The 16,598-nt window shown below is 45.0% G+C and overlaps 1 protein-coding gene across 2 annotated transcripts in view; it reads left to right on the forward strand.

Moving 5' to 3' along the window:
• Positions 1-16,598, forward strand: part of LOC138511722 (versican core protein-like) — a 207,374-nt gene that overhangs the window by 166,596 nt on the left and 24,180 nt on the right. Inside the window, exons 9-12 of one of the 2 annotated variants that reach the window (XM_069627577.1) lie at positions 2,603-2,719; positions 5,662-5,775; positions 14,967-15,125; positions 16,238-16,320. In XM_069627577.1, the coding sequence (XP_069483678.1) occupies positions 2,603-2,719; positions 5,662-5,775; positions 14,967-15,125; positions 16,238-16,320 (473 nt within the window). The remainder of the gene's footprint in view (positions 1-2,602; positions 2,720-5,661; positions 5,776-14,966; positions 15,126-16,237; positions 16,321-16,598) is intronic. The other variant, XM_069627578.1, reaches the window with a different exon arrangement.

A 16,598-nucleotide genomic window follows, 5' to 3' on the forward strand; every position in this document is an offset into this window, starting at 1 on the left:
GCTTGCTGGCCTGAGGTGTATGTACAGGTAGGAATACACAATGCAAGAGATAGGGAATACACAATGCAAGATAGGGAACAGTTTGCTACTCTGAGGTGTATGTACAGATAGGAATACACAATGCAAGAGATAGGGAATACACAATGCAAGATAGGGAACAGTTTGCTACTCTGAGGCGTATGTACAGATAGGAATACACAATGCAAGAGATAGAGAATACACAATGCAAGATAGGGAACAGTTTGCTAGTCTGAGGCGTATGTACAGATAGGAATACACAATGCAAGAGATAGAGAATACACAATGCAAGATAGGGAACAGTTTGCTAGTCTGAGGCGTATGTACAGATAGGAATACACAATGCAAGAGATAGAGAATACACAATGCAAGATAGGGAACAGTTTGCTAGTCTGAGGCGTATGTACAGACAGGGAATACAAAAAGCAGGATAGGGAACAGCTTGCTAGCCTGAGGTGTATGTACAGATAGGAATACACAATGCAAGAGATAGAGAATACACAATACAAAATAGGGAACGGTTTGCTAGTCTGAGGCGTATGTAGATAGGGAATACACAATGCAAGATAGGGAACAGTTTGCTAGTCTGAGGCGTATGTACAGACAGGGAATACAAAAAGCAGGATAGGGAACAGTTTGCTAGCCTGAGGTGTATGTACAGATAGGGAAGACAGAGTTCAAGATAGGGAACACTTTTCTCATCTGAGGCGTATGTACACATAGGGGATAAACAATGCAAGATAGGTAACTCTTTGCTAGTCTAAGGCGTATGTACATGTAGGGAATGCACAATGCAACATAGGGAACAGTTTTCTAGCCTGAGTTATATGTACAGATAGGGAATACACAATGCAAGACAGGGAATTCCAGTGTCCCTTCCAAATAGCCACTGCTGCAGAGTCCAGGCCTTGTGTATAACAGAGAGGATGTATTTGAATTCCCGAAAGGATTGCTGCAGCATATCACGAGCGCTATCCAACTACACAATACATGAGTGCTCTTTGGGCGCTATAGAAGCAATCCGCAGAGATAGGAAAGACAATTTGCTTTTCACTTGCAACCCAGGAGTGCTCCAAAGAAGGGATTCATTAAAGTCACATGATATGTGTAGCAATTTTTGTTATGAATGAATCTTAATTTATGCATGTCTTCGAACTACCTGAGGAAAATGAGTTCTGTGTAAGTGGAGTCCAGATTGTCTTTCAGGTGTGGCGTGGATAACTAAAGCACACTACTCATTGATAGATGAAAAGTGAATGGCAAGGTCCTTTAGATGCCCTTCAGCCATAGTTTCTACTGTTCCTGGGCGGCATTTTAAAGGTATCCCTACATATTATCCCCACCAAAAATATCGCCGTCGTTTGTCTCTCTATAGACAATATTTTTAGGGGGGATAATTTGTGGGAGCGGGGGATGTGAGTGTATCCCCCGCACATTTTAAAATAATGCGGTGGTTATGGGGGTGTCCCCCGCAGGGTCCATGGCACAAAATTGCTGCAAAAATATGGCAATATTTTTGTATTGTGATATTTCTGCGTGGATATTAACACATGGAACCATTTTAAATTGATGTCTGTCAATACAATGATGCAAACGGCAGCCAGAATGTTGGTCTTGTGTCTTTTTAGTAAATAAATGAATGGTGTTGTTTTATGGACACTTTAAATAAATATATAAACCATTTGCATAACAAGGGACCGTACCTTATATGAAATAATAAACAAGCACACAATTAGCAAGCTATTGGGTACAAGTGTGAATAGGGACACATTCAATAGCTGGGCCCATTGCGGAGAGGACCACATGCCACTCAACTACCAGAGTCCAGTTCAGTTCAGGTTATTGTTAAAACCAAAGCACCTGAGGGCCACGGCCGGGCACTTGTAAATTGGTTGTTCAAACTCTGTGTCCTCAGTGCTCCACTGCTTTTCGAGCCCTGAATCGCACGTGCGGTGCTTTAGTTTCGCTGTCACACGGGCTGGGAGTCAGCAGAGTGGAATTGTCTGAAGGGAGATCATCGTGACTGAGCCTTCTGCCAGATGTGAACCTGACCACAAGGCTGCTCATTGGCTGACACACCCGATTTCATAATCCACTAACGCACAAATCTGCTTCAGTTACACTGGCTAGTTATACCTGTATTGGGACTTCAAACTACACCATGCTAAACGTATTGCAAGCACAGAGACAGCATAGGTAGTGGCAGACAGGCTGTATACAAGACCACTTACATAACATCACATTATTTGTAATCATAGGTCCAATGCTGAAATTAAATAGAAAATGGAAGTGAATTAACAAAGTAACTTCACGTCCAACGAAAAGAGAGCAGAGAGTCAATTTAAAGAATGACAATCCGAATCACACGAATCCTGTATTTTGGTTTATCGTCAAAAGATAAAATAAGAAAGGAGAAAATAAGAGAGTCGGAAGAAATCCATTGGTGTCTTTGTTATTTGTTCTGTTTGCTAAAATTAACCTCAATATTTTGAGAAAAACTGATGAATATGTATGGCAGATGGACATCATTGAATAGGTTAATGAGAAGAAGATGACAAAAATGGCGATGTGTCTTCTTGTCCAGCAGGTCAGGATCCATGCAAAGACAACCCTTGCCGGCACGGAGGAACATGCTACACGAGAGGCTCTTTCTACATCTGCACATGCATGCCCGGATACAGCGGCGAACAGTGTGAATTAGGTAAGCCTCGACAATGCACCCTGCGCTGGATCCTGGCAAGTAACCAAAGGGAACAGCACAGAGATGTCTTCCCTCCCAGATGCATATGGAAAACCTTCTGAAGGCCTCAGGTCCCAGGAATTCTCCAACCAGATGGTGGAAATGTGCAGAACATAATGCATGGGCTGTCATGGGGCAAGTTTACATTTCACTAAGAGGGGGGAGGGTTGCTGTCATGGATCACAATACCCAAATTGCATTGTGAGTGAGCAGAACCCACAGAGGACACATTAGAGTTTCTACTCGAGCAGAACATATGTTCAGCTTTATCGTGTTTGACAAGCGTATACTTGTGAAGCATCTGGGCAGGATGCATATATTAGATATAAGGGAGAGAACATTTCATCTCATAGCAATTCACTGTAGTTCACAGTGAAGTATTTTGATAATGAGATACGGGAAAAATATGTTTCTGTAAATACTTTTTCAAATGTCTCTGTCTGTCTGTCTGTCTCTCTCTCTCTAGCTCTCTCTCTCTCTCTCTCTCTCTCTCTCTCTCTCCCTCTGTCTGCCTGTCTATCTCTCCATATATGCATGTGTATATATATATATATATATATGTGTTTTTACACACACACACACGTGGGTGTGTGCATGCATTAGTTATATTCCATATGCAATACACATTAACAATCATGGTAACCATGTTGTAATTCACAGAAATTATGTTATTGTTCTAGTTGACAATCTTCTTGTGAAATTAATGATGTTTTGAAAATAAAGCCACACACTTCATTGACAAGTTCCATACCGAGTAATGGTGTACTCTTGTGATCTATTACTTTTGGTTAGGTAGTTGACGGGTTATCGTGAAATGACACACCGTTGCACTAAATGTCAAGTAATTTGCAATTATCACCAGATTCACCAGAAAACATTTAGGGTCCTAAAATAAGCCAACCCATCACACACTTTTTATTCTACGTGAATGGACCTCATTACATAGGAACTACTGTACACTGATAAAGGTGGAATTTGAATCCTTTAGGTGGTACAGCCAAGGTGGATTGGGAGTACCACAGCATGCGTACTTAGGAGGTGACGTCAGGTGACCTCCCAGCCTATGATAGAGCTCAGAAGGTGGGCATTACCTCATGGTGTTGCTTCCCTTCTTAGCCACATGAACAGTGGGGCACTGCCATCTTCCCTCCTTGGAATATGGCCTGCCCTCCCCCTGCCTCTCACCTTCCCACCACCACTGATTCCCCTATCCACCAGCAGCCATACACTTACCTCCAACTGGCCTCCAATTAGGGCCTCTCTCCCCTTCTCCGGCCGGCCGTCCTCGTCCACGCTGCAGGGACTGCCGGGATGGGAAGGCAGAAGACTGTAGGAGGCTTTCCTTCTCCCTTCGTTCCTGGTTGCAATTTTACCCTGCTAGATTTATTTGATTTGTATTTGTTTTAAAACTTCTGAAACAGTAACAGTACCATTTCAGAACTTCAAAACATATCTATTAGCACGCTGAAAAGCATTCTGGGGTGGTAATATCTACAACCCCTTGGTGTAGCTTGGGCCACGGGACATTGCCGGGTGACCGGACCTTCTGCTGCCCCAAGTGAAAAGCCAAGCAGCTTTAGGCGGGATGCGAGGTAGTCTAATACGGGCTAGATTTCCTCTGTGACAGTGATTCTGCACTTAGAGCTGTGCATGCCATGGGGTGGGGCCAGAGTAGAATGGGACCTGCCCTTTGCTAGTGTGGCCCCACATGCTTGGCATCGCCAGTTGTACCAACAAGATGCTGGAGCTGGATGATATCTTCCAACCGGTGATAGCCTCTGCTCGTTTCACCCGGCTTATTCATCTAGCAGAATGGACCACCTGGGCGTTGTCCTACCTACCGCTAGGAGGCATCGTTATATCTTTTAGGACACCGGATTTAATGTACTTTCTGCGGTTTCATATGCTTTCCAGCGATTGAACACCCAAGCTTGCATGGCTGTCAAGCTCCTGTGAATTAGTAATGTTCAAACCACTGGCAAGCATTACATGTTAATCGTCTGCTGACTGGTGCTAGCCACTTGCCCTTTGATCATGTTACCTGGACTCAGGGGGGGAATTATATGCATCTTTCTGAGTTATGGTTTTCTTTTCCGCATTGTTACGCCGTAAGATGCCCAAAGCCATCAGGCTGACAATTACTTGGCATTTGATGATCACAAATGAATAGATATTGTCATATTTTACATGTGAATGACATAATGTGGTCTCAAGCATAATAATAATAATAATAATAATAATAATAATAATTAGGCATTTATATAGCGCTACGAACCCTCAGGTATCTAAGTGCTGCTTATTATTACCCACGGCGTGTGGTGCTCAGCATGAGAAGCTACATGCGTGCATGCCTCTCTGTTTATGGTTAGACGCATACCACAAGGTCATCTGCTGGCGTCATGCCATGTATTGTCTCCACGCTCTTCCAGGTCATGTTGTCTATGATTTCCAAGCATCATTCGTATGTCTATCAGATCATATGGCACCATCCCGCATCCTGTCTTCATGGATACTATATTGGCAGGCCACTTGTTGCCTTACAATGAAGTATCAGATTCCCTGATTAATTCTGCCTGCCAGAAAATAGCTATGGGCCAATTTTCTCAGTTGTCCGCAGAGCAATTATGGATATATCCTATGGTAAGCAGGGGTGTGATATTTGAGAAGAGAACGCGGCAATGTGCAAACATGGAAGTTTCAAACTCTAAAAGCATATAATGAACTCCCAAATATCCACTGTTCATGTCTTTGGCAGAGTGGCTTACATAAGTAGAGTTAAGGGTCTCTGAACACAATGGTGCCTTCTATTCTTGTTGCTGCATCCTCCTGTGTAATGTGTGTTTTGTGAAACGCCTGTATTGTGTAAAGTGCACATTGTAAAGCCATTTACCATTTGGGTGCAGATATTGATGAGTGTCAGTCCAGCCCCTGCCAGAACGGAGCCACCTGCATTGATGGCATCAGTGGATTTTCTTGTGTTTGTCTGCCAAGCTATGTAGGGGTTTTGTGTGAACAAGGTAAGACATCCAACAATTCATTTCACTTTGTTGTTCCTCTGTTTTTCCATTCAATGTGTTCATTGCATCTGTATTTCTTTATTCGATCCAAGTACAATGGGTGTGCTTGTTGCCATTTCACTTGCTATGTCTCACCGCTCATATCAACTACAGATGTGTCCTACTCTCTACTCCTTGTCCCACACATGGCGAAAGGTTATTTCACAATTACTGTACATGTCAACTGATTTGACATATATGTTGTCCTGTAATTGAGCTCTTACTAATTAGGCATGTGATGTGTTCAATGACTTAAAGTAACTACATACCAATGCATATATATATATATATATATATATATATATATATATATATATATATATATATATATATATATATATATATATATATATATATATATATTTAGTCCTTTATTGGTTTTCAAAGGCATGCTAGCATAGGTTTTTGTGGCAAGGCCTATGTCTGGGTGGTTTGCCTGTGAGCATTCACTCTGCTGATCAGGGTGGAGAGAGGAGAGATTGTCTTCTTGCAGCCCCAACTACAGGCCTCCCTCCCACTCTGCTAAGTTAGTTCTGCTGGATGGACACAGGTCTCACATTGGCAGCCTTTTTTTTTAATTACAATTTTGTATTAAGTGAATCAGATGGAGAATTAATTAGGGCTCTTTGGACAAGCCATTGTACCCTGGATTATTGGGGGCCAGTAGACTGATTTCAATGCAGAAGGATAATGAAGTTGTTTGTCCTTATAGTTACACTTCAAAAACACACGCAAGCCTGACCGTTGTGGCCTCAATGTACCCACTCGTGTGCATTTTGTGTGTGCTGCACTGGTCATTTCTTTTGGCTATACGGCATTAATTTACCGTGAAGCATCATGTGCAAAGCACAAGATACACATAGTTATCAGCGCCTCCAAAATGGCGGCGTCAACTAGGCTAGAGCGTGCTTAGAGCAAATGTTACCCCCACACACCCATTGCCAGTGTCTGAGACTGGCACTGGATGCGCTGCTCAACTCACAGCCTAGCTGAATGAAATGTGCACGCCGCCTTTGGCACGGGCAAAGGCATTGATGAATGCCCATGAATCATGATCATGGAAAAGGGTGGATTATTGGCATTTTAAAATGTGCACCTGAGGAGCTCTAGAATTTCTAAATAGAGGGTATTGAAAGAATTGAAACAGAATTAAATAATTCAGTTGAGCTCTTTAGTCCTGGTGTTAGGCATGGTGTGTCTGAAACAGATCCGGGGCATGAGCAGTAGTTCCGGTCTATGAAAAGACTCCTGATCAAATTCAACCCCCAATTTCTGGACTCTGTAGTGAGGACTTGGGGTCAGCTGTTCCATTTATAGCAGACCCTCTCTGTTTAATCAGAATTCACATAAATCGCCTGACGAGCCAATCATGGAGGAAGGTGGCGAAATGATCTGACCACGTTTGATTGGCCCGTTTCTGAGCATGCGCGCGGGGAGACAGGCCCTGGACACACACAATTGTGTGTGGATCATTTTGTGATTAAGGGGAGCATGTGCAAATGTCCTGGCCGCACCCTGTGCTCTGCGCCTAAAGCTGAACGTGCAGAGAGTCCGCCACGCAAGCGCTCTAAGAGAATTACGGGCCGGCATGCACAATGTGTGCCATTTTTCCGACTTCAATGTGAAGATATTTTGTTGTCTTCTTTTTTTAATGTAAAACAGTCCTGGCTTCTTATTTTGCCATTTTCATTTTACGAAGTTGATTCTGTGTCTCCAGCTTGGTGCAGGCCAAGCTGCACTTTAGGACCGGCCTACAACCAAATCATAGGTCTCAATATTGAATAGATGTGTGATTTGGGGAAAAGGACCCATGCTACTAGTCAAATATGTATTTTCATCCATCCTTTGTTTTTGCAACATTGCAGTAAACTAATGCATGCTCCAGCATTAATGATAGAAATGTAGTAGTGGGCCACATTCTCCTTTAAAGTGAGTAGTTGCATACTTGATCAAATGCCCCAAACTCTACTTTAAAGATCTCTTAACACAGCATTTGAAATAGTTAAGGAGAATACTTTGCAGTCTGACAGCCAGGAGTAGGCTTGTTCCTTCGCACAGAAATTCAAGAGTTCCTTGCTTTAGAATCCTGTTGGGGCCGCGAGACCTGGGGAAATCATTTCGAGCCAATTGTTAAATGCTGCCAAAGAAAACAAAAGTGGATTAGAGACACAGACATGGGCTGTCTGGCAGGAGACCTGCTTTTAGAGCATTCAAGGGAGCTTTCTAAGTTTACTGCAACCAAGGAGACACAACAATGCAGGGCCTGTGAGAGACAGGAAGGGGGTGCTTAAGTTGCATTGCGCAACTTGCGATCTGTCCAGTGACGGCCACTTTGTCGTGTACAACGTGTACAATGATGTGTGTGGTACACAACCAAATAATGCCAGACAACACCAGTGCATGAATTCAGAGTCCAGATATTTCACAGATTTTAATTCACTCTCATCAACCTGGCAAATTATCCTGGCAAAGATTCTCGTAAATCATTAAAATAATGCAAACCCATTCACTCGTCTGGCCTGGAAATAACCCTTTCACTCATCTGGGCTGGCAATAACCCATTCACTCGTCTGGGCTGGCAATAACCCATTCACTCTCTGGGCTGGCAATAACCCATTCACTCGTCTGGGCTGGCAATAACCCTTTCACTCATCTGGGCTGGCAATAACCCATTCACTCTCTGGGCTGGCAATAACCCATTCACTCTCTGGGCTGGCAATAACCCATTCACTCGTCTGGGCTGGCAATAACCCTTTCACTCATCTGGGCTGGCAATAACCCATTCACTCTCTGGGCTGGCAATAACCCATTCACTCTCTGGGCTGGCAATAACCCATTCACTCGTCTGGGCTGGCAATAACTCATTCAATATGCATGCTTTGACTGTGTAGTATTCCATTCTGTAAGCAACAGACTGCCGTATCTTTTGGCATACAGTAAAGAGACCTTGTCATCAAAACTAAACTCAATTGGAAGGCTGCAAATGATAATTATCAATTTAAAGTGTTTGGGCCTCATTACGAGGAAGGCGGTAGGGGGTTACGAGGTCCGCTTGTGGGACCCGCTACGGATGTCTGGTTTACCAGACGTCCTTAGCGGGTCCCACGAGCAGCCCAGCATGCTAACAACGGGCCCGTCATTAACAGGCCCGTTGTTAGCATGCTCCCCATTCCCATTGAGCCCCATGGGGGCTGAAATGGGAATGGGGATGGACCGGGTCTGGGTTCCATGAATGCGGAAATACCGGGCCCTCCAAGGTCGGAATGGCCCGGTATTTCCCCATTCAGGGAACCGGGACTCGGTTCCCAGAATGGGGGTAGCCATGCTGCAAAAAGCGGCATGGCTACCTCCTTCCTCGTAATGAGGCCCTTTGTTTCCAAACCTCCTGTCCCAAGGATTTAGTCAAGAGAGAGTTAAGATGAACCAACGTAGAGCAACACAACCTATGAAATGTGGCTGTGTTTGAAGCGATGGCAATCTTAACTCCTTGTCAGCCCCATGAATGTCAGCCATGAAATGTGCTCTTATTGTTGGGAGCTGATGTGCACTCTCAAGGGTGGGCCAACAGAAATGACTCTGAATTTCGTAGATTTTGTTGCGATAAATTGGTTAATCTTAACTCTCTTATCTAAAATTATTTCCACTGAAATTATAGTTTTTTTGTATACTTTAGCGTCTCCACTTGCACCCAACGGTTGTCCATATCCTCTGTCCACCTCACAAGTAACTAACCTAAGTTCTCGGGCCAGGTGAAGGCCTGGGGCATTGGGTGTGGCCACCATTAGCCTAAACAGACCAGCCTAGGGTTGTGTTCCATATGCCACTCTCTAGTAAACAACCAGATCCCACTGGCCACACTCAGGCTACATGACCAAGGCTCCCTGGCCATGGCCATTAAAAAGTGTTCCACACCTGCATGTCCTCTTCCCATGCCCACCGCTCCTACTGGTAAATTCCCCGACCAATCCTCCAATGACTTCTCCCTCGTGACCATAATCTTTTCTCTAATTTCTGCCACGCTTTTCTGTGATGCAGTTTCTCCCCTCCACCCTGATGTGAAATCAGCACCTTCCCTCCCCCAAATATCATTTTGATCCTTTTCTTTTTCGACTTCTCGCAGCATGACCACGGCATTGACTTTCATCAAACCAAAAAAAAAACGCGTTTTATTCTGTGCCAAATAACGTCTGCACTGCTTGGTGCATTTGCCCTAACTGTTTCAGTTCAGGGGAGTAGGGGTGTGTTCTGGCAAGTTATCTTGCAAATTTGAGCCAGATCTGTTCATAGGTCCAAATGTTACTAGCAATAGAATGTTTGCAAAAGTCAATGGTTCATAGTGTTTACCTTATCTATATAGGGCAGCGACTGCCATCCTTTAATGTCTAAATCCACTCTATATATCAGATAGATATAATGTCATTATATTAGTTGTAAAATTACTTTTTTGCGCCATTTTATTTATTTATTTAATGCATGAAATATCTTCTTTGATGGATTGTGAGGTACATCCACATGTCACTGGTTCAAAAACCGAAGGGGACATCTTATCCTTTCTACCTTAACAGCAGGTAACATTAGAGGCCGATGCATGAAGCACTAAGAAGCCATGCAGCTGTGAAAGCCAGAGTCCCACTTTTTAAAATGGTATTAATAATAATAATAATAATAATAATAATAATAATAATACGTATTTTTAAACAAGGCTGGTGCTGTAACCTAGTACATAATAATTTGTGAGGACAGGTGGTGGGTCTCATGGTCCTAGATCCCTCATGAGGTAATGTTGGATGTTTGTTACGCTCATATCATAGCGTCCAAGTTGTCATTTGTCATGTGTGACAGCTCAAGCTGTTTGCATGCAGGGACATACATGTATGTCCGTACTTACAAGGGTATAAACGAAACTACAAGTCCCAGCATGCAATGGGGGGAAAACAGGACTGGTATGAGGTGTCGGCATGGCACAGGGCAGGTAGGGCAGCTATGCCTAACACATAGCCCGGCACTGCCGTTATAACTCCATTGGTTGTCATCTTCCCAACTTCCTTCTATTCTGCAGCAGATTTGTAGTTAATGGACAATTCTCTCCAGCTGGTAGCCGAGTGCATCTTTATCCGAATTTGCTCCATCAAATTGCAGGCGTAAATTGTTGTGCGCCACCCTACATGCCGATGCCACCCGACAAGCAGGCGTTGTTCTGCCCTTGTTCGTTGTGGCTCTATAAACTGCCCTTACCAAAAACCACTGCCAAGCAGAGTCTTGAATCACTGCATATTTACCAATAAATAGACGCTTCAATCAAATGCTGAATTCCCCCATTGTGCATGCAGAAACTGCAGCTGTGCTCACACACCTCACTGCTTGCGCGGCAGCGCTCCATTGTGTCCATCACACCCCGCAACTAGATCACTCTGCGGCCTACTGGGAAAAACAAATGCTCCGCTCATTAGTGGGCCCGCAGGATTTCTACTGCAGCCTCCTACGGGCTGCTTTTGATCAGTAATTCCTCAGCTGACCCTCGCCAGTTCCCAATGGAAAGTGTTTCATGGAAGCCCCCTCACAGAGCAGAGTAACCCGAGTCCCCCTCTGGGGAAAGACCCAAGAGCCAGAAACATGCTTTTCTCACACATGTGTGGTCTCTCTCAGATGGTTTCCATCTCAGAGTCCTCCCCAGTCTTTCCCTTTCCTATGACAAATAACTAGAGAGGCCCTTTTGCCTGAACCTTCTTTTTTGTTGCCTTTTTTGGGACATCGGAAGTGTTAATAAAAGTCGTGTTTTTGCAGTTCTCAGATATGGGTGTTGAATCAAGTACTGCACACATGCCCATGCTCTCCCGCCTGTTCAGCTTCTGTCCCAGGGGAATGTGAGAGAAGAGCGCCTGCATATTTTTTTTATTTGTATTTTTAAAGCACTCACGCACCCTGGGGGCTTCGAGGCACTATTACAGGAATATGTCTTAGTTGCGTATTTATAACGCGTTTCTAAGCACGAGCCCAGGGATCGAACCTGTGTTACTTTGCGTAGTCTTGTTTCCATGGCGTGCACGTTGCCACTGAGCTATCCTCCCCGGGACCAAATCTGCTATGTCCCTGGTCCTCATAAATTTGAAAAGATCTTTACTTTGGGCCAGATGTGGCCATGATTTAAATGAAAAATATTTTTTTTATTAGGATACTTTGCCCAATATGAGCAACACAGGGTCCACACACGTCTTCGATAAAGGCGACGCAGGACCTGCCTCTCAGGCGTTATTATTCCTCACAAAACGCTGGGACAGCTTAACACGGGTCCCTCAGTGGACCGAAATTCACCGAAACAGCTCAGTGATCATGCTCTGCTCTCTCTACAGCTGCTGTTAAACGTGGATATTTGTGGTGCACTTTAATGGATAAACACATGACACGGGCTACGTTCTCGTGTTTTCCACGATTCTTGCCAAATATTAGGATTACTTTTCATTTTGGTTAATCTTCCTGCTTTCCTTTTGCATCTACCTCCGGCATTGTTGTCCTGTTTACATAAATAAATACATTAATAAATAAATAAGGATCTTACATCACTCTTCACGCAGCCTCGAAGTGGGGAACCCGTGCTGCTCGGGGTTGTTCTTTTTCCAAGCCGAGCACTTTACCCCTGAGCTATCCTCCCGGCCGCTGTAGAATGATTTGGTGGCAATCACTGAGCGGTCTTTCATCAGAGCCATCTCTAGAGGAAGAGGGCATACTAAAATGTGAAATAAAACGCACTGTGCAACTCCCTTGCACTGATGACAGGGTCAATACTCTGTAATGACACTTCTTAAGATGGTTGTGATCATGTCCTGCTCCTTTAGAGATGTGGATGCTGTTCTCGGCACTTGACACGCTTTTTCTCGTTTAATAAACCAGTCTCTGCCCCGTACCAGCTACTCCTTGAGGTGGAGGTGGAGGTGGAACTCCTGTTTTACACAACTGTAATAGGTGTGCAGCTGGAAAGTACACCTATCAATCAGCCCAGGGTTACAGTATGGAACAGGCCCGCATGTTACTAGAGCCCTCGGGTGCTCACTGCAGCCCTGCACCGCTGTGTCTGGGCCAGGCTAGCAGGCTGGGTCTTGGCATGCGCGGGGGTTTTCCACATGTCCCACGTCGCTTCAGAGCTTTCCAAGTCTTTTGGTTTGAATCCAAGACCTAAACTCCATTCTCTTAACTCGCACGACTCTTTTCTGTCTACTTCGCCCACTCAGCACGGATGGTTGCTGCTATGTGTGTCATCAGTGCTCCTGCCGTGTTAATGGTTACATCTGGCAATTGGGCATGCATTGCGCACCATATTCGCACGTTGCTTCGTCCTCCTGCACATACACGACGTATATACATGTTAATACTGCAATGACTGTGGCAATGAAAGACGTGCTGCCTAGACCAGTACCTCTGTAAAAGTGTAAGTGAAAGTCATGTGAGGAGGAGGAGTTAGGGTTGCTTCATTCTAGTAACCATGTCACTGGGCCATGGCAACCAAAGGCAGTGGTTTAATACTCTTTGCCTGCATGTAAGAAAGTTTGGCCTTAAGCCAACTCTTTGTCCTCACACTCCCTCACTGCCGAAGCCTGTATATTACTCAGTGTAGGGTGACCAGATAAAAAAACAAGGGACAGGCCATAGACATAGAAGTAGGACTAAAGTAAATTCAAATACAACATTAGTCCTACTTCTATGTGGCTGGCCGGTTGGCAGGGCCGGGCGGGGGTGTGCTCACAGGTGAACTCCTCTCATTGGAGGAGAGCACCAGGGTGGGAAAGTGGGAGGAAATGCGGGTGTGAAAAGCATTTCATGCCCCCATTCACTCAGGAAGAGTCGTGCGGGGACCGGATTTCGGAATTTCGAAATCAGGTACCGGCAAAAACCAGGACCGTAGCCAGCAAACCATGCAAACCTCTGATGGGGTTTCTAAAATGAAAAAACTCCCGGGACCCCGAGATGGAAGGTGATTTCCCCGGACTGTTCCGGGAAAACTGGCACATCTGGTCACCCTAACTCATCCTAACCGGAGCCAACAAATTACTCATGTGCTTTTGGAAGACTAATTTAAATTGTTTATTATTATTTGGCTTCCAAGGGACATCACAGCTGTGCTATCTGAGCAACCACAGAATAGAACCCAAGTCCGATTCACCGCCTCTGCAGGACTATTCAGAAACACTCAGGTCTGGGAGGGGAGGAGTGTATGTGCACTCGAGGGTAGGAGTATTCTGGAGTCATGCAGAGATAGCTGCCCAGGCATCAACTCTGGTTACGGAGGTCAATAAATTCCCAGCATGCATTAGGCTACAATCTGTATTTCTATCCGTGTATGTAGTGCGAAAAAAGGTTTAAGAGAGAGTGCATCACGCCGTGATCATGTGCCTCAGTATTCCTGTTTGGCAGCAGGCCCTGTGGGAGCACTAGTGGTGTCTAATGATCTACCACAGTCAAGTTTCAGAAAATGCTCACCCCGCATGGGAAATCTTCCTTTACAGAGGACATAACCCCCATGCATAAGTGCGGTAAACACACTTACCAGGAATTATTGGGCCTCTGACGCCACTCTCAGTTTGTGTAGTTGCTGCAAAAGGTCACATGCGCCTCTATTGTTCACAAAGGAGTCCCTCCCAGGCTCGGACTGACCTATTGGGCAATAGGCCCATGGACGAACAAAACATGCAAAATACTGGTGCAGGCAAGACTTTTGGGTGAAAGTGGCCACTTTTTCAGCCAATGTGGGCCAGTCTGTGGAGTTACTTCATTCACTATGCAGTTAGTAGTTTTGACCAGCGTTACTGAATACATTTTTTTAATTTGCAAAATGTTCATTACATTTTATTTTAAAAATAAATCCCCTTTGCTACTTTTCAAACTGTCACTAAATGAATGAATTGTCACCTGCACCTGTGGGACATTTTTTTCATGGCTGCACGAGACAATTTTATGGGACAGGCCGAACCTGGTCCCTCCAACCTATTAGTGGGAGTAAGCCAAAAGGATATTTTTTGGCTAGAATCGAGTCCATTTGCACCTACATATGAGATGTAAAGGCCGTGTTGCAACCCAGAATGTCCAGCAAGCATTTGATTCAGGTCTCAAGGACCCTGCCTGTGCCCGCCTTCTTCTGAATATGCCACTTTGCATTGCAGACACCGAGATGTGTGATTATGGCTGGCACAAGTTCCAAGGGCAATGCTACAAGTACTTTGCCCACCGGAGGACTTGGGAGGCAGCGGAGCGGGAATGCCGCGTGCAGGGGGCCCACCTGACCAGCATCCTCACGCAGGAAGAGCAGCAGTTTGTGAACCGTATGTGCCCCTTTTATCCCTTCGCTCATGCATGCTTTGGTGGGGAGTGTGAACATGCTAGCAGACTAGGGGAGACCCCTTATCTGGCTCTGTCTGTACATTACTTAGGAACGACACAGGGATCTCAGTGGTGTGGATCAGATGGGGTCCCCCTTGACATGGGGGCCAATGTATAGAAGAACATTGTGTGCTGTCTTCAGTGTAGATATAAGGGGTTTGTATTCTTAGTAATCCAGTGTTTAGAGAATTGATGTTCAAGGTTAACATTCCTTTATTTTAGCATAGATATTGCAGGAGATTACAGGACAGGAAACATCATGAGTGTAGTGTGAGCTGGAGATACATATCAGAAGAATAAGCAACACAATGGCCCTCATTACAACTGTGCCGGTCCGGTAACAATGGTGCCGGTAAGCCTACCGGCACTGTTGTTACCGGAACGGTACATTACGACTCTGCCGGCAGGTGCTGTCTGGCCTGCCAGGTTCAGACCTGGTGGGCGGAACAACACCCGCCCGCAGAGTTTCATGGAAACACTGGCACCGTTATTAATGGTGCCGTTGCTTCCGTGGTCCCCTAAGGGACTCAATGGGAATGGGGACTAACAGAATTATCAGCGCCTGATAGCCCGGCTGCCGGGGTTGTAATACCCCGGTGTTACCAGAAAGTCAGGCGCTGGGAATTTATTTCGGGTCTAGCGGCAAGCTGCCGGTATCACCGTCAGGCTTACGGCAAGACCCGTAATGATGCCCAATGATGTTGTTTTATCTTAATTAGTTTAAATGTGTGTTCCCTGCTTACAGTAACTTTCACTGTCCCCATTTACCTAGCTAACAATGATCACAATGGCGCAATGCTTGCTTCTTAAGCCGGAGGAAGCAATGGCGCACGATTCCTAGCAGTGCTGGATTCGAGTCATTGGCTATGTTTTCCTACACTTGTTGAATGCCAAAAAAAGTATTTCTTTGATTGCTCTGCAGAATAATGCTTCATATTTATAGAGAGCAGAACAGCATGATTCATGGTCCAAGCATGCTTTATTTTTCTTCGATAGCCTCTCTCCCTTTTATGGCAAAGTTTTCACAAATATCCCATTGGCTCTCTTTCCGCAGGGTTAGGTCATGATTACCAGTGGATTGGCCTGAACGATAAGATGTTTGAGCACGACTTCCGCTGGACTGATGGCCGCACGCTGGTAAGACATCCCATCTCACATGCACACTTGTGCTGCCTTGTGGAGACGCTGATGGTCCAATGTGAATTGACATGTTTAAACCATACTGTGATGGGAGGGCTTTGGTTAATTATTCCAAATGGTTCTGTGAGATGCAAATTATAAGCTACATGTGTGTGTCTTCCCCTCCTTCAGGACTCGGCCAGCTTCGGCTTGCCAGATGTTTTGCAATGCAACTGCCATCAGCCCTACCCATCAGAGTCAGTGGTCAGCATTCATTGGAGTCCAAGCTCTGGTGA

The sequence above is a fragment of the Ambystoma mexicanum genome, chromosome 6p, assembly GCF_040938575.1.
Source record: "Ambystoma mexicanum isolate Mex_15411 chromosome 6p, UKY_AmexF1_1, whole genome shotgun sequence".
NCBI classification, from domain to species: Eukaryota; Metazoa; Chordata; class Amphibia; order Caudata; family Ambystomatidae; genus Ambystoma; species Ambystoma mexicanum.